Consider the following 25,614-nt stretch of genomic DNA (forward strand, 5'->3'; position numbering starts at 1 on the left):
TGGAGTGTGGCCTGCCGATCAGCTCCGTGCAGGCCTGGCTAGTGGGAAGCAGACAGGAGACCCAGTTCTGCTGCGGTCAGTGCTGCTTCTGAGCCGGGTGCTTCGGGCCCAGTCCTCCCGCTCCCTGAGCCTCGGTTGTGCAACTCTACAGTGAGGGGGTCTTAATATTTGACCCTTGAGGGTCTTTCCACTTCTGCCATTCACACGTGAACCACCCAGACCCACCTCAGTGTCGTGCACCTGCTTCCTGCATCCGCAGGTGAAGGAAGGGGCCCCCCTTGGTCCGGAGACCCCAGCAGATGCCTCCCTGTGTGGCTCCCATAAAGCCTGTTCTTCAGACAGAGCTTGGCCCCGCTCTCAGGACCGGGTCCCAGACCCGGCATTTCCAGGCACGACCACTGGAGGGTGGGAGGCTTTTCAGAGGGACCATGGTATGGGTACGACTGTGTGGTTACCCCCGACCAGTGCGTGGTGCCTAATGACCGGGCACCGGGGCCCCTCAATCCCAGGGGACGCCTGGCTCCTGGGCCTGGTCGGTGCTGCTGGGGTTTCACCGCGTCCCTGTGCCTACACGACTCCGCACGGCATGCTGTGTCTCACTTACGGACGTATTGCTGCCCTGAGCGCGCTCCTGGGCTGGACAGTGCAGGACAGCCTCTCGGTCGCCTGGAGAGCCGGAGAATTGGACTGGGAGGTGCCTGGGGGTGTCCCCCGTGCTGCACAACCAAGGCCTGTGGTATCTGTGTGCACACATACCTATGCATGCACGTGCACACACACACATACACACGCGTACGTTATACAGTGGCTTTTGTGGCTTGAGAGAAGAAGAGAGAATTCGGGTGCGGCAGAGGCCAGGTGAAGGCACTTCCTCTGTCCTTCCTTTGGCCCCTGAGAGGGGAGGGCGAGGCCTCCCCGGGTCCCCAGGGTCAGCGCCAGCCTCAGCATCTAGCAGCAGAGGCCAGCTGAGGGCACAGCCACTTTTAGCGACCTCCTCACACTCCCACACCAACCGAAGGAAACTCCAGGTTCTGCTCGGAGGGCATTGCTAAGAACACAGGTCCGTCTCTCTAAGGCAGGGGCAGTCCCCACTTGCTTCCAAGAGCAGAAGTCAGCCCTCCGGGGGATAGGTCAGCCGTGGCCCACGTCTCCTCCTCGCCCTGGTGGAGGCAGGGTCCCCCGGGCCAGAGACGCCCCGCGCTCTCCTCGGCCCCTTACTTTCTCTGGCTGTTTTCCACAAGCACCTGGAACCCCAGGCCTTCTGGCCCCGTCCCTGACTCCGATTTCTCATTAAGCATCAAGGGTTTGTGTTTCATCATGCAGCTGACACACGGTTTTTTTCCTTCTTCACAAACATGCTCACGAATGCGGACTCTGTTCTCCCTGGTCTGCTTCTAGGCCTCCTGTCCTCCGTGGTTGTGTAGCCACCAGGGCATGGGGGAGGGGGAAGGGGGTGTCAGGTGTCGGGCGCTGCCCACCAGGAGGCGGTCCTGACCACTGCCCGGAATAGCACCTCACCCCTGCCTGAGGGTCTCCACGAAGCTGGTTTATGTTTCCAGAAGCCTTTTCACCTTGGGGGGGGGGGGGGGGGGCAGTGCCTCAGAACACAATTTGCACCTGCTAAACTCTTCCTGGCCCTTTCCCTTCTCTGACCCTACTGCCTGCTTGCATCTCTGGCCCACCCAAGGCCCTCAGACACACCGGACCCACAAACCCCTGCAGCTCCACGGGGTGACACGTTGGAAATGACGCAGATTCAGAGCCAGACTGCTGAGTCCAGGGCTGTGGATGCCAGGAGGGCTTGTGGCCTTGGACGAGTTACATGTCCTCTCTGAGCTACACCTGCCTCCGGGACGTTCTCTGGGCACCTTACAGGCACAGACGCTAGGCCAGTGGGAGTTACCGCACTTTCTGGGTATAACGGGGTTTCCTCTGTTTTATGACACCGTTGGGAGTGAGGTGCGTTCCCGATTATATAGCGCTTTGAGGGGGAAGAAAGCCCCAGTGAGGCATTCAGCACACAGATCACAAGAAGCATGTGTGGTCCGAGAACTGAGGCCCGTGGCCTTCTGACTTAGTCTGCCGTGCGCTGCAGGCCGCATTCTTGGCTCCTCTGGGCCTCGGTTTTCTTGTCCGTACGGTGCGTGTCGTGACGTAGGGCCTTTCTCCTGCCGGCCCGGCTCTGGTTCTTGGTGAAAGTGCACTGCTGTTCCCAACTAGCACACTCCTCAGTCAGAGATACGTGAGGGAGGGGAAGTGTAGACGATCTAATGTGGAGCGGGGCTTCTGAGCAGGGCATTGTCGGGGCCACGGGAGCCGTACTTGGAGCCGGGGCCCGGCCTGGCCCATCCACCGGAGCAGGCACTGCTCTTCCCGGAGCGTGACGGCAGCCCAGCCCAGCCCACAGCCCCGGATTACTTGTGTTCCCAGAGGAAGGCGTGTGCATTGTTGGAATCTGACACCTTTGAAAAGTAACATAAACCATGAGAAGTTCCCTGGAGACCCTTAAAAAGGAAAACTATTCCCAGCGCAGGCCAGCCTTACCCTTTTGAGGCCCGGGCCGGGTGGCACGACGGAAAAGAATGTGGACTCGGGAGGGAAATCCGAGCAGGTTCGGGTCTATGGTAGTTTGGAGTCCACCTCTTAACCTGCTGGACAGCTGTGTCCAACTCACGCATCTATTCGGGCATCCCGTTACCAAGTGCCCCCGCACGCGTCCACCGGGCCAGGCTCTACGCTAAACGCCAGGGCTCCCAATTCGTCTCCTGCCCTCAGTCCCTCTGGATCTGAGTGGCGCCAACTACTGGCAGTGGTGACGTTGCCCGCCTTGGCGGGGGGGGGGGGAGGCGTGGAGAACTGCTGCACACGGTGGGGGGCCACAGGCAAGGGGCCGCTCTTCGGTCCGGGAAGAGAAGAGAGCAGACGTCCTGAGGGAGAGGTGGGCACATCCACCCTCTCTGACCAGCTCGAATCTGGCTGTTTGTTCTTTTGCAAAAACCCGGGGTTTGGAAGAGGCCCTGGTGGGCTGGAGGTAAGCAGAAGATGCCTTATCCTCAGGGGCCTTAAGGGAAAATGCAGACAGACGTGGGGTCGTCCCGATGACTGGGCGGCGTCACTAGAACGTAGAAGGCAGGTGCTGGGGAGGGGACACGGGAACTTCAGACATCGCCCAGGGTGGTCCTGCCTGGGGAGGAGCTGCCCCAGCCAGAGGCCGCAGCTCCACTGTGCGCGCCAGGCGCGAGGTGCACGGAGGGGACCGGTCGGGGGCTTGCAAGCCCTGTCACACAAGGAATGGCTGAAATGGCTTCCCACAGGCTGAGGGATGGCAGGGAGGCGGGACGTGACGGTGGGGCCAGGACCGAGTCCGTGAGCGTTGCTGGAGTCTGACACCCCCACCCCGGGGTTGGGGCCCGCGAGAGTCGGGGTTCGGGTTGGGCGCCGTCCGGGCCAGTGTGCCCGGGCCTTGCGGCTTCTCAGGGCTCAGGCTGGCGCGTCAGCTCCTGTTGTGCGGCCGGGGTCGCGTTCTCCCCGTGCCACGAAGAAGCTCTGTGAATCGGGAGGAAATGGTGTGCTGGAAGGAAGCGTCTCGTCTGCGGGGCGGCTCAGAGCTCTGCTTCGGGCGGCAGCTGTCAAGTCGGCCTGCGGCTTCACGGGGCGAGGTCACGTCTCCGCCAGGCCGAAGCGGCTGCCCCAGGTCCTGGGAACCACCCTGTCCCCGTTTCCTGGGTCCGCCCCTTCACCTGCCCCCCTTGTCCCTGGTGTCGCCCACCCCCAGCACAGCAAGAGAAGGGAACTTCTCAGCCGTCTGGCCTCAGACCATCCGCGCAGCGCGGCGTGAGGCGGGAGACCTGGGCCTCCTGCGCACCGACTCCAGCTTCTCCCCCTGTGAGCTCCGTGGCCTTCAGCGGCTGTCCGATCTCTTTGGGAGCAAAGAGCCTCTCTAGAGCCAGCCCGGGCCCCATTAATGCCAGGACCAAGTGTCTGGGGAGTGACACCCGGGGCTCATTGGAGGCCTGCAGGACACTTATGCTACCTCGTGTCCCTTTCCTCCCTGAGCACGGGGCAGGCCTGGCTGCCTTCTTGGGGGTGGGCAGTCAGGCCGCTTAGAGCCTGGTCGCTGATCCCCCTTCGATCCTAGGCCAGGCTGGCCCTGCTCTCCGGAAGCCCACGGCAGGTGCTCTGCTGGCCACGGGGGGCCCACAGCCCACCCCTCGGGCCTGGCCAGCTTCTGGGCACCCAGCCTTTGCCCGACACACCTGCCATGTACCCCCAAACTTGTAGACCTGGGCGTTTGGAGCAGGGCCAGGCGCCGACCGCAGACTTGCAACTGGCTTGGCCGAGGCGAGGGAGGAAATCTGCTGCCCTCTCCCTCCCCGTGCCCGAGGCCCCCACGCTCAGCCCCGTGTGAGCTGCCACAGTGCAGCCGGCAGGAGGCCGAGCTGAGGGCCTGGGAACACAGGTGACGCACAGTGCCCCATGGAACGGGCCTGTCGATGCCCCCTTCTGTCCAGGAGCGACCCCGGGCCGGGCTGTGTTGCCCTGAAGCCCAGCGTGCGCCTCACGCCCGGCACAGCCCCCGCTCCGTGGCCTCTGACACCCACTAATTATGAGCGGTTTAAAGTCTCCTGGGAGTTTTCTCTGTTTAATGGTATTTCTACGTAGAACATTTTTTTTTTTAAGCGAAAGAATAACCAGGAGTGCCTTTCTCCCTAGAGGGAAGTGGCCTTCCTGCAGAGATGTAAGCGGGAGACAGGGTGTCGTGTCGTTCGGTTGATGGAGCACGGATGTGGGAGCCCGGCTCCTGGGTTCAAGTCCCAGCTCCTACCAGCTGTGTGACGGCCGGCGCTGGCCCTCACTGAGCATTCTCATCTATAGAATGGGGGTGGCGGGTGCATCCAGCTCAGCAGGTGTCTGGGGCACACGTGGGCCAATCCATGTGCACTTAGAATAGCCTGTGCCCACGACAAGCACCGTTACAGCATTTGCTCCTGTTTTAGAGTTTCTGGAAACCATGAATCCGGTGGGGGAGGGGGGCGGGGAGAGGTTCAGAGAGAAGACAAGCCAGACATGAAGGTCACTGAGTCCCCCCCAAAGAGCAGCACACAGGTATGGATGGGGTCAGAAGGGTCTCCACATCCTGATGCACATCTGACGGGCCTCTGGGCTCCCTGTGCCCAGCCACCTGGCACGCAGAGCTCGCACCCAGCCTTGGGCACTGCAGTCCAAGGACCCCGCTGTGAATCCCGGCTCCACACTTCCTCGCCGTGTGAGCTCAGGTGGGCCTCACTGTCTCACCCGTGAGGTGGGTGTGATAGCTCTGTCACCCTCGAGTGCCCGTCCCGAGGAGCCAGGGAGCAAGTTTGTGCCCGGTGCGCGGCCTCATAAGTGCTTAACAAAGCCCCACAAAGCGGCACTGCTAGAACTCACCTCAGGCCACCAGGCATTTCTGGGGATTCTTTTCTGTGCGCGTGTTGAGTCTTTCCTCAGAGCCCCCCAGGGTGCGAGCTGGGTCCTGAAGGCTGCCGCTTTATCCCTGGCTTGTTTGCAGGAAGGCAGGGCCAGAAAGGCTCGTGCCCAGGACTCCTGTAAACCGTGTGTGTCGTTGGTGGGGGCCGGTGCCGGCTCCTGGGGGTGAGAAGACCGTAACTGTCGTTTGGGGTGAAGTGCAGACACACAGCATATAAACAGACACACGGTCTATCGGGAGAACGATTAGGGACAAATGTCGAGAAAGCTCCTCGGGGTGGTGGGGGGCAGAGGAGCACCGGATGATGATGAGAACTAAATGGAAATGAGTCCCAGGGCCGTAGGACCACGGTTCCGGTCTGGGTCCCTTCCTCTGCCCGGGCCGGTCCGAGCACCGTCGGCGCCTCCTGGGGGTACCGCCAGGCGTCAGTAGGGGTCCAAGTGTAGCGCCCCCTCCTGCCAGGATCCGGGCCAGACTGCACACTCAAGCTTGCAGCTGGGGACACGCACCCCACTTGACAACATTTCCTTCCACCTGGGAGTGAACCCCACACCCTGGCCGCGTCTCTCTTGTGTGTTCCGGGGCCGCAGCTCAACAGTCCTCCTCTGGGCACCAGACGTCCGCCTGGCCTGGTGCCCGGCCTGGCAGGTGCAGAGATAAGACGCAGCCCCTCCCAGGGTGCGGGCACCTGGGCGCCCCAACCGTCTGCAGCTCAGGCGGGGCCGCTCCAGTGGCCTCGGTTCTTGTGTGAGGGGTAAAGCACTGGGACCTCGGAGGTGCCCGCCCGGCTTAGCACGGTCGGCGAGAACTGGCTACCCCTGTGTTTGCTTTCTGGCAGAGTCCCCCAAACCGGAGAAGTAGGGGGACCCGGGGCAGGGACAGAGGTCACAGCCCCAGAGGCACCTGAGGTCAAACCCACACCCCCAGTTGGTGACTTGTGCAAACATGAGGCATCTCTGGGCTTTGTTTTCCTCCTGCAATATGGGTTGTGGTAATTGGAATCTCGCGGGGCGTCTGTGAGCGTTAAACGGGACCCGTGTGAACGCTGTGGCTCCTGGTAAAGGCTGAGGCACCGCCATGTCCCACACGTTCCTTCCCCTGCCCCTGACCCGGCTGGCTCCCGGGGGGCCGGCTGTGCTGGTACCGTGTGTGGGGCACCCCTGCCGACTCCACAGCGGCCTCCAGAAGCTCTTGCTTCCTCTCTGCGGTCACCCTGCCAGCTCCTTATAGGCCACTCCCTGCCTGTAATACAGATTCGCGGTGGGTGGTGGTCGTGGGGCCGTTTCCGTGGTCTGAGCAGCGAGTGCTCTCTCAGCACATTGCAGCTGTCATGCTCATTCATGCCAAATGTCCCTGTTCTGGCACAGTCGGCCCCTAGGTGGGGGGGGGGGACCCTCCAGTGCCTGGTCTCACCTGAGGCCTCAGCGAAAGCCTCAGCTGCCGTCTGTCAGAGCTGGCGAGAGCCAGGCCTGGATCTGATCTCCCATCCACCACAGCTGTGTTAGCGTGCACAGTTAACCTCTCTGAGCCTCAGTTTCCCCTCTGTTGAGTGAGGCTGATCTTCACCGTGAAGAAGAAACAGGCGAAGTTCTCGGCGTGAAGGGGTATGTGCACAACGTGCGGGCGAGGTCGCAGCTGCTGGTATCTGTTCCATTACCGTCATCATCACCGTCATTGGCAGGGACCTTTTTTTTTAGTTTATCTATTTTGAGAGAGAGTGTGTGTGAGCAGGGGAGGGGTAGAGAGAGCAGGAGAAAGAGAATCCCAAGAAGGCTCCACACTGTCAACACAGAGCCCGATGTGGGGCTCACGCTCACGCACAGTGAGGTCATGACCCGAGCTGAAGTCAGACGCTCGACCGACTGAGCCACCAGGCGCCCCTAATAGTGACTGTTCAGGAGAAAAAAGCTGTCATCTGGACAGAGGAGTAGAAGTAGCTGATAAATCAGGAGGGTTGCCCCAAACTGCAAACGAATAGCGTACCATTTTTATGTTTTATATGAGTAAGTCTACAAATTTGCCAACGGGTTCTGGACAAAGATGAGAACACCTCTGTGTTCCCCTCATAAGCCCCCCGGGCCAGACCGCTTGGGCGGCCACAGCAAAATTACACAGACCAGGTGGTTTTGACAACAGAAACCTGTTTTCTCGCAGTTCTGGAGGCCAGAACTCTGAGATGATGGCGTGGGCGGGATGGGTTTCATCTGAGGCCTCTCTGCTGGGCCTGCAGTCACCTTCCTTCTTCCCGTGTCCTCACACAGTCTTGCCTCCGCGTGCGTATCTGTCCCGGTCTCTTCTCGTGAGGACGCTGGTCGCACTGGGTCAGGGCCCACCCTCACTGCCTCGTTGCACCTTCACTGCATCTGTGTTGCCAAACACAGACACGTTCTAAGGTGCCAGGGTTGGGATTTCAACCTGATAACTCAAAAGTCAGAAGGAACAGTGATCTGGTAACCTGGGTGCAGAGGTGAGGTGGGATGAGGCCCCAGGGAGCCAGATGGCTGGCCCCTTCGGTTGCCTGAAGGAACTCTCTGGACGGGTTCTGTCAGGCTGGCAGACACCGGCCGCTCATCTTCCCAGCTCCCTGGAGGCGGGAGGTGGCCGGAGCACGGTTGGCGAGTCCCCGCCAGACCCCCGCCCCGTCCTTGGCCACAGTCTGAACCTGACTGTCTCCCCTTCTCTCTCTAGGTCGGACTACGATGACTGGAGACCGTCTCTGGCCAGCTTGCTTCAACCCATTCCATTCCCCAAAGAGTAAGTCCCACACCGGTCTCTGACCTCAGTGGTCCACCGGTCACCCCGAGAACACCGTGGGCGGCAGTGGGAGATGGAGAGGTTGGTCCTCGGCTGTGAGGCCCCGGGGAGGCCCCCCACCTCCGGAACACGGGGAGATTACCTCCTGGCAGCGACACGAGGATTCGCTGAGCCAAGCAGGCAAACAAAGCCCTCCCCACCGAGCCTCCGTGCAGGGCAGTTAGCAACTCCCGTTCTGCTTCAGGTGGGAGTGGGAATACCTGTCTGTGCTCTCTCCGGTGGCCACCGCGAAAATCGGAAGATAGTGCACGTGGAATCGCTCTCTGTGCCATGCCGCCATATGCTGAAAGCTCTCTTGTTGCGCCCATTATGATTATTAGCTTGTGTTCCACAGTGAGTTGGGCCAGAAATGGACCCTCCCCGTCTCTCTCTTGCCAGCCCTTATGCCAATATTGAATTTATCACAGGAAAATAGGGAGAAAACGGTCTAGTGGATAATGGCCTGCGGAGAAGGCTTTGTCTGAATAACCAGGCCCTAAAATGCCTCCAGGTCTCTGTTTTGACAGATGTGGGGAAGCCAGGCCTCAGGAGGCAGCTCAGGGCTCTCTCAGGAGCCGATTAACGAGCCTGTGTTTATGAAATGCGGCTCTCCGAGGGGGACATTATACCTGGTAATTGCCCCATTTGCTGGCCTGGCCCGTCCCTGGGGCCCCCAGGACTCCAGACCGGAGAAATCCGACTCCTGAGAGCCACGGCTGTCTCCAAAGAGCAGTGGCGTCACTGGCTGCGCTCGCTGTCCCCATAGCCCCGGGGACACATGTGACAGTGGGCCCATGATGCAATTCGCTTGGAAAACGGTCCCCAGATGCCCCTCTGATGCACGGCGATAATTAGCACAGCCGCACCTTAATGGTGGAACAATTAGTGCACACACCTGGGTCTCCGGTGCCCGCGTGCACGTGCTCACAGACACCTGCTCAGCACCCACAGGTGTGGGACCCGGGCCGTGGGGGGCTCAGTAATGCTCCCGTCGCCAGGATCCTGGCCTCATCCAAGGAGGCCTTTGCTTCGCAGTTTCCAAGAGGGACAGAATGTCCCTGTCTCACTCTCAACCTCCTCCTTCTTCGGATCAGACATAAAGCCGCACCGTCCCCAGAGGAAGATCTTTGGATCACTGAGGGTTTCGAAAGCCCCCCGCTAACTGCAGTTTCCCTTTGTTTTTGTTACAGAGCCCTCGCACACGAGAAGTTCACCAAGTGAGTATTTGGCCACCTCCCTCATCACCTCCTTCCGGTGCGAATGTCCTCTGCCGCGGCCGTGCTCAGCGGCCAGCCCTCTTTTCAGCCCGTTCTCGGTCACGTGCATAGCCAGGCCTGCCCAAGGGATTTCCTGACCCCGCCAGCTCCCCCGCCCCAGCCCTCCCCTCAGCCCCCATCACCGTCCACACAAGCCAGGACCCTGGCAATGACTCCGCCCCCACCCTGTCTCTTTCAGGGAGCTGAAGTACGTGATTCAGAGGTTTGCCGAAGACCCGCGACAAGAGGTGAGCCTCCCACTCTGCCTCTCGAAGGCACCTTGTCAGGGGCTACGGCGTGATGCCTGTGGGCCACCCTGAGCCTTCTGTGACTCTGTCGGGGCCTCTCTGTCTCCCACAGGCACTCAGAACACTGTACAAAGGCTCCTTGGCCTGGAGCATGAACACAACCGCCACTCCCCCCCCCCAACCCCCCCCACCACCGCTGTGATTGGGGGGTGGGGGTGCCTGGCCCATGATGTCAGCCTTTTACTGTAAACTCAGGCTAACCAGAGGTGGTTTGCCACCAGCTGGCGGTTTCTTCTTGGAGCACAGGCCTTGTTAGGGGCGGGCTGGCACAGGGGCTCCCAGCCAGCTCCAGGGTAGTGCTGGTCCCTCTTGAGCCCTGCCATTCTGACATCCGCAGGCCAGCAAAGACATCTGAGCTGGGAAGACATCTGAGCCGGGCTCTGAGCCGGGGTTCATTTCCTGGGCATGGTGGCTGAGGGCCTCTGAAGGGCCGCTCTGCCCCCCCCCCCCCGCCCCCCGTATCTGGGCTTCAGGGAGAGGTCAGCTTTCCCCCTGAGGCTTCGTGAGCAAGGACTCGGGTGGCCTGGGTTCCTCCATCCACTGCATCAGGGACATCAGAGACACCTGGCCTTGGTCAGGCGCTCACCCTGTGTCGGACACCTGCGTTTTCTCCTGGAGTCCTTGCCACAACCACGAGTGGGGTCTGCCGTCAACCCCATTTAACACCAGAATTACCCTCCTTTTGGAGCTGAGTGACATCTCCTTGGCCTTGGCCACGCAGCTGGTACCTGGCCAAGGCAGGGTTCAAACCCAGGGAGTCTGCCTCCAGAGCCTGTTCGGTAGGTGGGGCCAGGCGGGGCTGCAGACATGAGGGGGACTCCCACTGGCCCTGCCCCGAGGAGCTCACAGCCCCCTTCTCCAGCTGCATGGATCCTGGGGTGTGACGAGGGGATCTGGCTTCTAGGTGGGGACAGACCCCCAGCAGAGCGGAGGGTTAAGGATGGGCAGAGGACGAAGGGATTCCTTCTTAACAGAGCCAGAATATATGCTCTTCCGGCCCCACGGTGACACATAGTTCTAGAACACCTTGATTCTAAGCCCTGATTCCAAGCCCCTGCATTCCCTGGCCGCAATGGGAAAAGCGGAAATGCTAGCTAGGCAGGTCTGGGCTGCGCTAAGCCATTCTTCGCTGCATGTGAAGACAGATTCCCAGAATTCCCCTGGAAAGTGAGCCTTTCTTTCAAACACCAACTTTGAAGTTGAAGAATAAAAGTGGTCCCAGCTGCTTCCCAGAGCGGAGAAGCAGAACCAAGTGCTGGGAGGAGACTTTCCGAGCCCCGCACCATACGCGAGGCCCGGGGGACTGGTGAGCGAGGGGCCAGGCCGGTCTTGCGGAGGGGTGGGGTGCAGAGGCCCGGCACCGCCCCCCCCCCTCCTCGCCAGGCCCTGCTCCGGGCTCCTCTGAACCTCTTCCTTTGATTCTGTTTCTCGTCCCCTCTCTCCCCTCCCACCTTCTGCCTCCTAAAGAAGCCGGACTTCTAAATCGTTTGATACATTTGCGGAATAGAGTTGCATACTCTTGATTCGCTATTTTTTGAAGTAGACAAATTAACATTTGATATTTTTCCGACTCAGAGGGAAAGAAGTCAAACCCCCCCCCCCCGCCTCTGTTTTCTGTTCACTTGTGTGTGGGTTGTGATCAATTGAATATCTGTAAGTAAGTGGCTTTTGGCAGCAAATTGTCCTTCCTTCACTCCTGATTGGCCACTTCTATCAGGTTTCTTCTGAGGACAGAGAGGAGGTAAGAAACAAAGGCCTTGGTTTCCCTCCCTCTCCCTCTCTCTCTCTTTCTCTCTCTTTGTGCAGCTATAGTAGGGTGGATGTGGATGGAATTTCTCCCAAACACACATACGTGTTTGCACACGCCCACCCACCCACCCACATGCGGAACTCTGGGAAAGCAGTTGAGACCCAGAGAGAGCGGTGCATGTGCATGAAACCGCCCCACCCTGGACAGAGCGCCTTCAAGAGAGAGGCAAAGACTCAGAAGGTGGCTCAGAGGACACGCAGCCAGGGCAGCAGGCAGACCCCCCGTGGTGGAGGGGGCAGATGTCCTGAGACAGCTGGACAGAGGAGGGTCAGAGAGCTGAGGGCGGAAAGCAGGAGTCAGGACTTAGAGGTGCAGAGAGAGAAGAGAGGAAAAAGAGCTGCCCCCTGTGCTGTGCCCGGAAAAAGACGTAGAAAAGGGGACTGAGTTGAAGCAGTGGTTGTGAGCCTGTCTCCCCCTGATCTGTCCACAGACTTGCTTCTATTCAGAGCAGCTAACCAAGCCAGGCCTGGCCCTTCGTCCCGCGGAGCTGATGGGGAACGGCTAGTGTTCCCCAGTTTACAGATGCCACGGTTTTTCCCAACAGGCCTTCTGTGGAATTCAGTAGGAGGTCGGAGTCGCCGGAGTAGATGTTAAACGGATTTCTTAAGTGCCGGACTTGTGGGAGCTGGTCTCGTCTGTGTGATGGGACTGACTGCTGTGCCCCTTCTCTGCTGCAGGTACACTCATGCCTGCTGAGCGTGCGGGCCGGCAAAGACGGCTGGTTTCAGCTGTACAGCCCCGGAGGCGTGGCCTGTGATGATGACGGGGAGCTGTTCGCCAGCATGGTACGTGGGACGGGACCGTCAGTGGGCACTGCGGGCGGGGACCGGGTTTGCCCCGCCTGATGAGCGCCAGCACTGTCCTGGTCCGGCAGTGGCCAGCCTGGGAATTTCTGGATGGCATCGGAGCCAAAGAGAAAGATGGTGATGAAGACGGTGACCAGGAGTGTCGCTTTCTGCCTCTCACCCGAGCAGGCACCAAACCGAGGGCACGAAAGTCCTGTTCTCGCCCCATCTCACTCGGCTCCGTCGGGAGGTGACACGTAGTGTTACCCCACTTTCCAGGCAGGCAGCAGAAGCCCGCGGCGCTCACTGCCCGAGCTCACGCAGCTCACCGTAGTGGCAACGTTCAGATCGAGCTGCTGAGATCAGGTCGAGCTGCTGAGGGCTCAGAGTGCTCAGAGATTCCAGAAGGCACTGCAGACCCACCAGCTCACCCGACCTTTGCGATGAGAAATCAAGGTCAGGATGACCATCTCCTCCGGGAGACGAGAGGTCTGACGTCACCAGACCCACAACTGGGCACCCGCCGCGATTTCCAGTACTTTCTTCGTGCCGGACACTCTGTTGGGCACCTCACGTGCCCTGTTTCTTCTAGGTCTTCAACTTCATCCCATAAACACGCCTGTGCTGAGGCAGCTCCGGACAGGTGCCGTGGCTTACCTGAGGTCACACAGGCTTTCAGCCTCCAGGTCCCTCCCTTGATGGGGCCCACGCTGTCCAGAGCCTGCCCTTCCAGGGGCAGCGTGACCGTCTCCTGACGGGGGGCACAGACTGTCCTCCAGGTGGCCAGTGACCTCAGCTGTCCCTCCTGCTCGCAACACCAGCTGGGTTCTGTGACCAAGCGTGTTCCCAGCGGCGAGAAAACAGGACTCAGGGGGCCTCTCTGCTGCGCCCTCGCTTCGCCCCCTCGTCTGTAAAACAGGGAGTGGAGCGCCGGCCTCTCGGATCACCAGGCGATCGCCTGCAGTGACGGAGGCAGGGCGCCCAGCCAGGGCCTAGCGCACGGCCCGCCCAGAAGTGACAGCTGTGGTTGGTCTTCTCTCTGCTGGGCCGCCGGTCCAACAGGGCCAGCTCGCAAAGCACTCCGCAGTGACGACAGATCCGGCGCTGCCTCTGGAAGCTTTCTTGAAAGGGACTTATTTTTAGATCGTTTTCCTTACGCACTGGCTCTCCACTCCTCACCCACTGCCTGACAAGTCCCTCTTGAGTGCCCTGTGCATCCTGGAAGTGCACCCCACCTCCCCACTCACGAGGGCTCCCCTGATGTCACAGCTTCACCATGGCAACAGCCGGCGGTCCCCCACCCTGTGTGGCGGGGACTCGGTGTGCGGAAGAACCCGGGGGGCTGGCAGCTTCCCCACCTGAGAGATTGCGTCTGTGCCGGAGTTAACGATGGAGCGGAAAAGATACACGCGGAAAAGGAGGCAGACAGCCCCTGAGAGAGCAACGCGGCGTTTCCATGGAGACACAGGGGGCAGGAGCGGTCCCCTTAATGAGGCTGCCGTTTCCAACCGTGGAAGGGCATTTGCCGTGGCACAAAGGGGGAGAGCACACTAGGCATTTGGGGCCCCGGCCCTCGGGACCCACGTCCAGAGACACCGGAAAGAAACACCGTCGCCTTAGTGTCTGCCCCGCGTGTAGCCCAGGTGGAGCGGAATTTGCCAGTTCCTGGGTTTCTGGGGCAGGTGATCACTGAGCACCTGTGGAGCTCATAGGGCGCTTGGGAAGGGGAGGCAGGGCTCCCTACAGGTCTCTGTCCCACGTGTGGTGGCACCGTACCCCCTGAACACTTACTCCCCGTCCCACCCCTGCCCTGGCAACCACTCCACTTCCCGAATCTGACACCCCAGGCCCCTTCCGTGTGCGGAATCCTACAGGATCTGTCCCTTGTGATCGGCTTACTGAGCACCACATCCCCGTGGTTCATCCACAGCGGAGCACCTGTCGGTGGGAAGAGGGGGGTCTGATGGTCTTTTCAGATCTGGTGTCCAGAGAGGGTGTGGGGAATCCTCCCGGCATGCCACCGGCAGGCATCTCGGGCCACAGCCCCACTGTGGTCACTGCCCTTCACGTGGGCTGTCTCCCGTCATAGGTGCACATCCTCATGGGCTCCTGTTACAAGACCAAAAAATTCCTGCTCTCCCTGGCGGAAAACAAGCTGGGACCCTGCATGCTCCTGGCGCTGAGGGGGAACCAGACCATGGTGGAGGTAAGGAGCTGGCCCGGGTCCCTGGCAAGGCTGCTGTCTTGCCCGGTCCTTCGTCTCTGTTCACTGGGCACCTTACAGGAGCCCAGAGCTGTTAGGGCAGCTGGGAGCACAGCGGTGGAGGAGGTAGGTGTGGCCCGGCCTCTCCCGAGTCGAGCGGGAGCGAGAGGCCCCCCCGCCACCTGTCACAGTTGGTCCCTTTCACTTATGATCAGGGGAGGTTTCTGCCCATTTGTCTATTGCTGTGGAGCAGGCCACCCTGGTGGGGGGGCTCAAAACAATGGTACTCATTTATTTGGCTCACGGATCTGGGGGTGACTGGGCTCAGCTGACAGGTTCTCACCCTGGGTGTCTCATGAGGAGACAGGGCCAGCTGGGACTCCAGGCCTCTGTCTATGAAGCAGCCTGGGCAGAAGTATTCCTGTTCCCCGGGGAACACACGCCTGGCCCAGGTCCCCCCTGCCTCATCCTAAAGTCCCCAGAAGCCTGGGGCCCCCAGAGCCGCTGTCCACAGACAGGATGGCAGAAGCCATGTTGCTCTTCCCGGTGCAGCCCCAGAGTCAGGCGGCAGCACTTTGCCACGTCCTACCCACGAGAAGTGCTGGCCGGTAGTCACGGTGACGGGGATTAGAACACCTCTCGGTGGGCAGAGCATCAGAGAACTTGAGCCCCAGAGCGTCCCTGCCAGTGAGATTTGGGGGCCAAGGGGTCAACAAGAGGCCCCACAGCAGGGTGAGGAAGAACAGAGGAGGTCAGGATGGCTGAGTCAAGGGGTTGGCGATTTTGGTGGATGGGCCCAAAGAGCCTAAGTGCCCAAAGGCCCCGGTGGGCATCTTGGAGGTTCACTGAGATGCTTGCGCAGGGAACTTGCAGGACGGGGGTGAGCAGGGAGCCAGGAGGCAGGTGAGCCGTGCTGTGAGGGCCTGGGCTGGGCAGGCCTTGCTTGGCAAGTGAGAAGTCGCCGGAAAGGGCTGCCCGCATGCTAATCCTGGGCGAGAGGGCCGGAGAACGGAGATCGCGTCGGCTCCCCAAGGCTCTGGGAGGCAGTGTGTTGCAGGTGTCCTCCGGGGCTCCAGTTTCATTCTGAGCCTGTCTTGCGCACCAACCACGTGCCAGGCACAGGGGGATAACTAGGGATGGAAAGAGGTGCCCTGTCCTTTGGGCTCTCTCCCAACCCTTGAGGTCCTAGCATGCATCATTTCTTCCCGCATTTGCCGAGAGCCTGCCCCGTGCTCAGCCGGCTGTGCACGAATGTTCCCGTTGTACAGACGGGAAGCTGCGATACGTGATTTGCCCGGGTCACCCAGCCAGAAGGACAGCGAGGGGGGAGCGTGGTTGCTCGTTTGCAGGATGAGATCTCGGGGCACGTGGAGCACGCGGAGCTTACCCGAGACCCCTCCCTGTGGCGCGCGGGGCTACTGGCACGGGCTGAGGTCCAGCCCTCCGTGCCTTCAAGGACCCGCCCTGCTGTAACGCACCTCCGCTGCTCTCGGGCAGATCTTGTGCCTCATGCTGGAGTACAACATCATCGACAACAACGACACCCAGCTGCAGATCATCTCAACCCTGGAGAGCACGGGCGTGGGCAAGCGCATGTACGAGCAGCTGTGCGACCGGCAGCGAGAGCTGAAGGAGCTGGTGAGTCCCCGGCCCGGCTCTGGGGCGCACGTGCCGGGCCCGCCAGAGCACAGCTGGGGTGCAGGGGGATGGAGCCCGGGTCCCCCGCCCGCACCTGCGCGGGCCTCTGTCTCCGCGAGGCCTCCTCCAGACCTGGAGAGGTCGGGGCTACCACCTGCCACTTTCCAGGTGATCACAGACGTGTCAGGTCGGTGCCCCAAAGTCCCGGAGCTCCTACGGGGCCTGGCCAGGAGTCGCATCCTGCCTCACCCCAGAGCCCTGCGCGGCAGCCACTGCCTCCCTCCTCATATCCCACAGGCCCTTCTTTAAGTGCACCAGGGCTGGGCTTCAGAGGGGTGGTGAGCCCACACCTCCCTGGTCTCTGGGAGTAGCTCTCACCCAGCGGCCAATAGGAGACGGTGTATAAATACTCCAGCTCCCTCTCCGCACAGGTGGGACACCTCTGAGACATGACTTCTCCACCATTTCCCAGAGGACCCCCAGCGGTAGCGGTACCGTAACGCTCCCTTCCTGGGGGGCCTTCGCCGCCTCACTCGCCCACTCCCCTGCTGGCGTTTCTGGGGATTCCCTCTCTGATAAACCGGCTGTGTTCGCACCTTGTCTCGGGGTCTGCCCCCGAGACCGAGACCACCACGTGGCCTTCTGCCGCCGAGAAATAAAATGGCGCTGTGCGTGATGTCAACGGGGAGGGGAGTGTGCAGGCTGGCGGCCCAGGGGAAAGAACGGGTCGTCATCAGTCCGGTTTCTGTTGCAGCAAAGGAAAGGCGGGCCCACCAGGCTAACACTGCCCTCCAAGTCCACGGTGAGTTGGTTTTATTCTCCTGTGGGGCTGGGTAGAGGGAAGAAGGCAGTTAGATTAGACCTCCCTGATGAGGAACTTTAGCCGGTGGAGCTGACCAAGGACCCTGTGGCACTTGTCAGGCCAGCTTTTCCAGGAGGGAACCAGGTTCCGGGAAACCACACACGGTAGATTGTCGCTGGTATTAATGTTAATATGTTACCAGTTAATAATAGTACTAATAGCTAATATACATTGAGCATTTACGTACCGGGTACTGGGCTATTCATTTTATCACCACCACAACACTGTGAGGTTGGCGCCTCTCTCCAGCCCCACTGACAAGGGGGGCTTCGGGGATCTTAGTTCTTAGTTCCTCGTATCCTGTGCCTCCTTAGATCTTAGTTCCTCCTATCCTGTGCCGCCGTCCTTGGCATGAGGTTTCCACCTCGTGGTCCAAAAAGGCTGCTCAAGCCCTGGCCATCAGGTCTCCATTCACGCCAGCAGAAGGAGGAAAAGCAGAGAAGAACATGCCCCTTCCCTTTAAGGGCTTTCCGAAAGTTCTCCTGGACACATCTCCCTGTATACCATTGTCCAGACTCGGCACACGGCCACATCTAACTGGGAGATTAGCCTTAATTCGGTGTGGCCGTGTGGCAGCTAGAATCCAAGGATTCGATCACTAAGATGAAAGAGAGAGCGGACATTCCCCGCAGCCGCCTGGTGGTCTAGTGCTCACGCGTGTCTTGCCCTCCAAAGGCCTTAGAGGTGGGGGGACCTCAGTGTTCTCAGGCGGGCAAAGGGCCCAAGCTGCTGCCTGGGAAGGGGAGCTGGCCAGGTACACACGTCCGTGTGCACGCACACACGCCTGTGGGAGGGACGTGCCTCGGAGCACCCCAGTCGGTGACTCAGGGTGTGAGTCACGGCACTGGAGGCTTTCTCCCCCACCCACGGGGACGGGGGGGGGCAGCCGCTCCCAGCACCCCCCTCGGTCCCACCCCCCCCCCCAAGCCGCACCGTCACCCCTGCTGCAACTGTCTATGGGGCAAGGGAAGGGAGGTGGGGACAGGGGTGCGGAGGGGTGTCCGGAGCGCCTGGCAGCCCCGGGCCTTCCCCGAGAGCCCACCGCCTGTCTGTTTGCAGGATGCCGACTTGGCTCGTCTGCTGAGCTCCGGCTCTTTCGGAAACCTGGAGAACCTCAGTCTGGCCTTCACCAACGTGACCAGCGCCTGCGCTGAGCACCTCATCAAACTGCCTTCTCTCAAGCAGCTGAACCTGTGGTCCACTCAGGTGCACACTGTCTGCCTGCACCCTGCTCTGCCCCCGCCCGCCCCCGCATCCTGCCCCCTCCTCCGTGCCCCTGTGCGCCCCTGCTCTGCGCCCTCCTCTGGGACTGGCCTTCCTGCCTGGAGCCCGGGGCCCAGTCTCCTGATTACCATGCCCCTGCCCAGCTCAGCACCCCCTCCATAGGCCAGAGGACACTTAGGACCTCTTGAAGGCCAGTGGCCCGTTTCACAGTTGGAGCTGCTGAGGCCCAGGGCAGGGGCGGGCCCAGCAAAGCCTTAGAAGCCCTGAGAGGCGGGGCCGAGACGTGACGCTGGTCTCCCGCACCCGCCTGGGTAGCACACGGGCAGCTCGAGAGTCTTCCTGTTGTGGTAACAACCACAGCACACCGATGCTTGCCGCCCACGCTTGGTGTCGTTTGCGCTGCGAAGCACCTTGCGTGGATCAGCACACATGGTCTCCACTCCCCACCTGTGACATGGAGGCCCCGCCAGAGCCCTCCTTTTATAGAAGAGGAACCAGGTGTTCCCGGCAGTCTGCCTTCCGTCCTGCCCCATCCTACTGTCCTGCCCAAGGAAAGGCGGCCTTGGCCCTCACTGGTAGCCGGAGCCCCTGAGTTCAGAGCCCTCCTTGACAGACAGCAAGACCGACTCCTGGGAAGGGCCCTTGGCTGGCCCGCATCCCACCAGCAGAAGCTGGACTCGAACCCCGGTCAGGGGAAGCATTTGAGTCTTTGGAGAGAAGCGAGGGCAGCCCAGATCCCCCGGCTTGAAAGGCGGTGGCTCTGTCCGCATCACCTTCCTCCACCGCTGCCTCCAGCCTCAGAGTCATTTCCCTGAGTGCCGTGGGGACGCGGGTCGATCCCCAGGGCTGAGAGGTTCTGTGCTCCACAGTTTGGAGACGCCGGCCTGCGGCTCCTGTCGGAACACCTCACCATGCTCCAGGTGCTGAACCTGTGTGAGACGCCTGTGACCGACGCCGGCCTGCTGGCCCTCAGCTGTGAGTCCTGCGGGGGTGGCCAGGGTGGGCAGGGCCTGCTTCGTGCACGCGTGCACACGTGCATCCATTCATCCACTCACCCATCCACCCATTCACGCGTGCGTGCATCCATTCATTCAACAAGTGCTCATTGAGCACCTGCTGTGTGCCAGGCACCATTTTAGGTGCTGGGAGCACAATAGGGGACATATCCCTGCCCTCATGGAACTTATATTCTAGAAGAAAACGAAACCATGAGTGCCCTTATCCTCCAGATCCTTGTCTGAGGAATCAGGCTCGGGAAGAGTGCCCTAGGACAGGCTTGCCCCGCTCTCCTGCCCAGTAGCATCCGTCAGCCGGGGTTAGATGTGGCAGATTCTCAGGTCCTGCCCCAGACCTGCTGCCTCAGAAACTGCGGTTTAACAAAATGCCCAGGTGATTCCCACGTGTGGTTGAACTTTGAGAAGCATCGCTCTAATAGAAGGAGCCACAAAACACCCAAGGAACCCAGAAGTGCCGATTCCTGCCCCCCAACCCTAATCTACCAGAGCAAAGTCTTGGGTGCTGAGCCTGGGAAGCTGCACTGCCCATGTCCCACCCACTGGTTTAGATGACAGGCCCCATGCCTCAGCTGGGAGGAATCATGGAGGGCTTCCCCGGGGAAGTGACCGGATCTGGGTGTACAGGACATACGTAGGAATTGGCTGAGGGGGTTGATACGCTGGGCAGGGGCCATGGCTCCTACAAGGTTGCTGGCAAATTCCAGATGGCTTGGGAGGGGTGGGGACAGGAGACAGGGGTGATGGAGGGCAGAGAGGATGAAGTTTGGGGACACTTTTCTGCAAATGTGCTCTTTGGACACTGTCATTGGAGTCACACAGCCCCTGGCTCGGTGCCCCCAGGAACGGGATGGAACACCGCACCTCTGATGGGTGGCTCCTGACCAAACCAAAGTTCGAGGCGTGCTTTCAAGAAGGGGGGTCCTGGGTCAGCCCTACTGGGAGAGCTCCCAGAGCTCCCCTGGGGGAAGGGCCCAGCCTGGCCCACTGGGGCTGACCTGGGATGTGGCAGGCACACCTGGGGAACTTCAGGGGACAGCAGTGCAGGGACCTGACAGACCAGAAGGAAGGGAGGCTCAGCGAGCAGGGAGAGAACGTAAGCCCAATTCAGACCAGCTCCTGCCTGAAACAGACTTTCTGTCCTGGTGGTGCCCTAGCAGTGCCCCTGAAACCCTCCCGCCCCATCTCCTCGACAGGGGCCTTGGCTACAATAGTCAGCCCCCCAGCCTGACTGTCCCCTACCTGCAGCTGCCTTTGTGGGGTCCTCACTGACCTAATGCCTGTGTCTGTCTGTCCTTGCACAGCCATGAAGAGTCTTTGCAGCTTAAACATGAACAGCACCAAGCTCTCAGCTGACACCTATGAAGATCTGAAGGTAATTCTTCCCTTCCTCCCTCCCTTCCCCCCTTCCCTCCTTCTTTCCTTCCATCCGTCAGCATCTAGACACCAGTGCTTTGCCCTCGTGGAGCTTATTCTCCAGCAAGAAAGGCTAGTACAGCGGCAGATAAGTCAGTAAATAAAATAATGGCAGGTGGAAAGGAGTGGTAGGGAGGAAGCCAGCAGGGAATTGGTAGCTTAGAAACAGGGAGGGCCTGTTTGGCATGTGATCATCAGGGATGGTCCCTTTGAAGTCACATAAGCTGAGACCTATAAGATAAGAAGCAATGGATGCAAAGGATGACAAGAAAAGCAAGGGCAAAGGTCCTGAGGCAGAAGGGGTTGGTATGAACTGACTTTGTAGCAAATGTGACTAGAAGTAAGAGAGAACAGACTTGGGCCAGACTGAATAAGCCCTCAGAGGTCACAGAAGGGTTCTGGATTCCATCCAAGTTCAGTAGAAAGCTTTCAGAGACTCTAAGCAATGTTGTGAGTTATGCTTGTAAAGGCTTGTTGTGGCTGTTACCAGGAAAACTGATTTTTTCGCTGGAGCCGGGGGTGGTCCAAGCAAGAGTAGAAACAGGGAGAACATCGACAGGGCTGATGCAGTCGTGGGTTAAGCTCCTGGTCCTGTAGCCTGGGCTAGGTTGGCAGTATAAAGTTGGGGCAAGAAAGAGGATCTGAGTAGGGAAAGGTGGGCACGTTTCCTGGGGGACTGGTGGAGCTTGGCCTTCAGAAGTCTGCTGCCCCTATCACTCTGGGTCCAGTACCAACTGCCCCGGAAGGAGTGAGTGGGGCTGCAGATAAGCCAGCGCTGAGGACGGAAGGCCTGGGCCAGGCAGCCAGACCCACCATGAGACGCCGGCACCTTCACACGCTGGAAGCCACTTGGAAGGAATCCCCAGAAGCTGGGACCACCCCTTCCCCGCCCCACCCTCAGCCCTCCAGCTCAGCCAGACCTGCGGCCAGCTTTAGAGCACCTACTATGTGCCAAGCCCAGGCTGGGGACAGGGACAGGACCAAGGTGCATGTGGTTCACCACTGCCCAGGAGGAAGCTCCGTCCTGGCAGACAGATACATGCAGTAACCAGGCCAGGACAGGGCTCGGGGACCAGCAGGGAGGGGACAGGGGACAGCCAGCCCTGCTCACTAGGGCAGAAGAGCCTTCACAAAAGGAGGTCTTGAGAAGGGAATCTGCCGAGCAGGCCAGGAGAGCCGTCAGAGGGTCCTGAGGAGCATGTGAAGCGGGGCAGGGGTGCGGCCGGCGCAGAACCAGCCTGAGTGCACCCTCCAGGGCCTCCCCGACCTGCCGGGCCCAAGTGGGTGTTTCTGCACCGTTGAGGATTACTGTGCCCCCTGAAGGCGAAGGAGCACAGATCCGGGTGCCCTAGCCAAGCAGCAAAGGGGTGTGGTCAGCCCCTTGTGGAGAAAAGCCGCTTTCGTGCATCCGAGAGACCCATGGTGCCAACTTGAGCATACTGGCCAGTGAGGCCCAACCTCTGTGCTGCGGGCATCGGATGGCCCGGAGGCTGTCTGCCTGCCTGGGGGCAGGCGGCCTGCACTCCACATCAGGCAGGCAGGGCCCTCCAGCTCATGGCCCCGTCTCTCAGGAGAACCTGGAAACCTCCGTGCCAGTTTGCCATCTCCTGATCGGAGAGGTCGGCTTCAAGAAGGTTTTACAGTGCTGCACAGGGGAAGGCAGCCCCCAGTCTGTAGCCTCTGCCTGAGCAGCGGGGCTGGGGGCCCACGAGCCAGAGCGCAGGGGAGAAGCGCGGAGGAGCCGTGCGCACGCACGGTAGAAGGTGACACTGGCCGGTGCCCCCACGGAGAGTCTGGAAGAGGGAGCAAAGGGAGGAGAGCCATTAGCCCTGTCGGTGCAGTGAAGGCTTGTGGAGGGAAGGCCAGCTGTTTATAAAAGAAGGAAGAGAGGCGATGTGTCTGGGTGGCAGGGATGGAGAGCGGGAAGCAGGTGTGAACAACAGCAGGTGGAAGCTTGCAGTCTAGACGGTTCCGACGCGGGGGCGTCCTGCAGGGGAAGACTCGCTGCCCCCCAGGTGCCTGCATTTATGGCGATGCCGCCGCATTTGCCTGCCCGATTTCCCGTAACGATGGCCTGTAGGCGGTGGTGACGGTGCTGGTGGTTCCCGCCTGTAGGGCACACGGCCTTGTGTTGTTCAGGGCGAGCTGTGCGTCAGGCGGTTCCACCCTTAGCACCGTCCTGTGAGCCGTGGCCGGATCACGCTGGCTCCACAGAGGAGGAGGCCGGGGGCTCTGCCCCCGGGGTCGTGCAGCCAGCAAGTGGCAGAGCTGGGGCTCCCACCGGAGCTTTCCGCCTTCAGAGCCAGGCATCCACGGCCTCGCAGAGGCAGGGGGCACGGAATCCCCTGCAGCTGTCCGCCCACCTGCGACCCCCGATCCCGGGGCTGCTGCCCTGTGCTCCCCGAGGTTACCCAGCTCTGAGCCCCAGGGAGCCCCGACGGCAAGGTGGGGAGGGCACAGTGGCTGCGGGAGAGCCAGGCACCGCCGGGCCAGGTTCGGGAAAGGACTGTCCTCCTTGCTGCCCCGCAGGCCAAGCTTCCCAACTTGAAGGAAGTGGACGTCCGCTACACGGAAGCCTGGTGAAGCTCCCGGCTCGGCAGGAAGGAGTTTGCAGCTGCAACACACGACTTTTGACTAATAGCCGTAGAGCGCCGGTCCTGGGGTCCCGCCCCCAGCGTCCCGGCTGTGAGATAGATGGGGGAGTCTTTCTGGGGGCAGAGGGCGGAGGGGGGAGGGGGTGGGGAGGGGGGCCGTAAGCACGCCCAGCCCCGCCTAATTCTTTTAGCTTCATAATTGGAAACCTTGACCTGATCCAAAAAGGACTTTGTAGCAACCAGAGGAGCATCAGCGGGTCGGGGGAGAGGGTGGGGGAGGGGTGGGGGCCTTGGGGAGGGGGGACCCTTTGTGGATTTTCTTTGCCTTTGTGTTCAATGCCGTGTGGGAAAAGTCAACTCCGATGCCACCATCACACGACCCTGATGGGCCTCGAGGGCCGAGGAAGGGTGCTTTCTTCCTCACAGGCTCCACCGAGAACTCGCCCCCGCCCCCCACCATTGGGACAAGAAAACCCAGACATGTCATTGCACCGTCCTGTGTCCTCGCCATTGCTATGCAAAGTGATTCTTGTTGTACATAAGATTTAAATAATGCGCCTATTTAAGAAATGTTGACAAATTGCGGGTCTGGGACCTGCCTCTTATTTATGAAGTCTTTGACCCTCCCTCCCTCCCTCCTGCCCTCCCACCCCGCCCTCCCCTGGCCCGTAGTACTGTATAAACCAGTCAGCTGTTGGGGTAGTGGTAGTATTATTGTTATTTTTTTAAAGGAAACAGACAAAAAAAAAAAAACTTCCTTGGAAAATTAATTGCTTTTTCGTAATGGATTCTGTATGCTAATGCTCGGCCGTCTGTCCGCCCGCCCCCACTGTGCGTTTCCAATTCCCAGATGTCTCCAACTTGCCCCCGGGTGAGGGTCAGGCTGGGGGGCAGAAGTGGGGTCCCCACGTTGTAGTCCTGTTCCTGCCAGGCCCCGGCTTTCTCTCAGCCCCCTCTTACGCCGTTTGGGGGGTGCTAACCTGTCCTCCCTGGTCCATCCCCTGGAAGAGCTGCCCCGGCCCCGTCCCCCGGAGAGCTCCCATCTCCGGTGGCCTCTGCCATCCCTGTCCCCACTGAGACTGCGGCCTGTGGCCTCCCCGCCACCCTGTGCTTCACGTGGTCTCCTCACGCATGCCTGCTTCTCTGCATGGTCTCTTGGGAGAAGAGAGAGACGTCGCCTCCACCAGCCTGACTGCCCACCCCACCCCTATGAATGTGACCGCTACAGCACAGACACCCTTTCTGTCCCCACACCTGCCCCGAAGACAAACCAACCTCCGTTTCTTTTGTAAACAGTCGGCTTTTTCTTAACAAACCCTCCCTGTACAGAACAGCCCTTTTATGGTTTACTTGGGGTCCCCTCTCCCCCCAAGCCCCCTCTTCTGTTGGTTTAGCACAAATACCGTCCCCCTCCGGCACCCCCAGCCCTGACCCCTCAGTCAATGTAATTGTTTTATATATATTTAATCTTATTCAATGGAAACCATGCTTTTGTCGTTTTATACTTTGCTAGGTAGACTTTATTACCCCCCCCGACTATGCCCTCATTTTTTTAAAAAAGGAAAAAAAAAAGAAATTGGGTTTCAGTCTTAATTCATTTTACGTGCCAGGTTTTATTTTGTGTGTGCGTGTGAGTGTGTTCTGTTTCGTGTTTTGTTTTCTTCTGTTGTTGTTGTTTTCTGTTGTTTGGTTTTATTCTCTCCCCTCCGGTCCCAAACTTTATAGCACTCTGGTGCAGGAAGAAGCAGAAGCAAAAACAAAAAAACAAAAAAACAAAAAAAACAAAAAAACAACAACAAAAAAAAACTCTAAAAAAGAAAAAAAAAGAGCCGAGACATGCCATCTTTTCCCTTCGCACTGTTGCTTTTCCTGATGGTTAATACTACTGTCACGTTAGCTGTGTTCAGAGATGTGAAATACTTTCAGGCAAAAATAAACTGTAAGTGACTCATTGACATCTGGCCTTTCTGTGCGGCTTCGAGGGAGCCTTTCGGCGGGGACGGGAAGGGGACAAGACCTGGGCCGAGGTCAGGACTCCTCTGAACGTCCCGAGCTGCTCACCCTCGGCACCGTTGACGTTGGGGGCCAGACCCTCCTTTGTCACGAGGCCGTTCTGTGCATCCGAGAATGTCCTGCGTTGCCCCTGGCCTCGGCCTGCTAGATGCCAATAGTACCCAGTCCCCCCGCCCCCAGACTAGCAACCAAAACTGTCCACCAGGGACAAAATCACTCCCTGGGGGAAACC

The 25,614-nt window shown here is 59.9% G+C and overlaps 1 protein-coding gene across 1 annotated transcript in view; it reads left to right on the top strand.

Annotated features, from left to right (window-relative positions):
* The window catches only part of CMIP (c-Maf inducing protein), a 233,918-nt gene extending 208,594 nt beyond the window's left edge, over nt 1-25,324 (top strand). The window contains exons 11-21 of the mRNA XM_023244846.2: nt 8,156-8,221; nt 9,451-9,477; nt 9,716-9,764; nt 12,312-12,419; nt 14,509-14,625; nt 16,120-16,260; nt 17,015-17,062; nt 18,182-18,328; nt 19,216-19,321; nt 20,664-20,734; nt 23,305-25,324. Coding sequence (XP_023100614.1) covers nt 8,156-8,221; nt 9,451-9,477; nt 9,716-9,764; nt 12,312-12,419; nt 14,509-14,625; nt 16,120-16,260; nt 17,015-17,062; nt 18,182-18,328; nt 19,216-19,321; nt 20,664-20,734; nt 23,305-23,358 — 934 coding nt within the window. The 3' untranslated portion in view covers nt 23,359-25,324. The remainder of the gene's footprint in view (nt 1-8,155; nt 8,222-9,450; nt 9,478-9,715; nt 9,765-12,311; nt 12,420-14,508; nt 14,626-16,119; nt 16,261-17,014; nt 17,063-18,181; nt 18,329-19,215; nt 19,322-20,663; nt 20,735-23,304) is intronic.
* The last annotated feature ends 290 nt before the right edge of the window (nt 25,325-25,614 follow it).

Source organism: Felis catus, chromosome E2, assembly GCF_018350175.1.
Source record: "Felis catus isolate Fca126 chromosome E2, F.catus_Fca126_mat1.0, whole genome shotgun sequence".
In the NCBI taxonomy this organism is placed as follows: Eukaryota; Metazoa; Chordata; class Mammalia; order Carnivora; family Felidae; genus Felis; species Felis catus.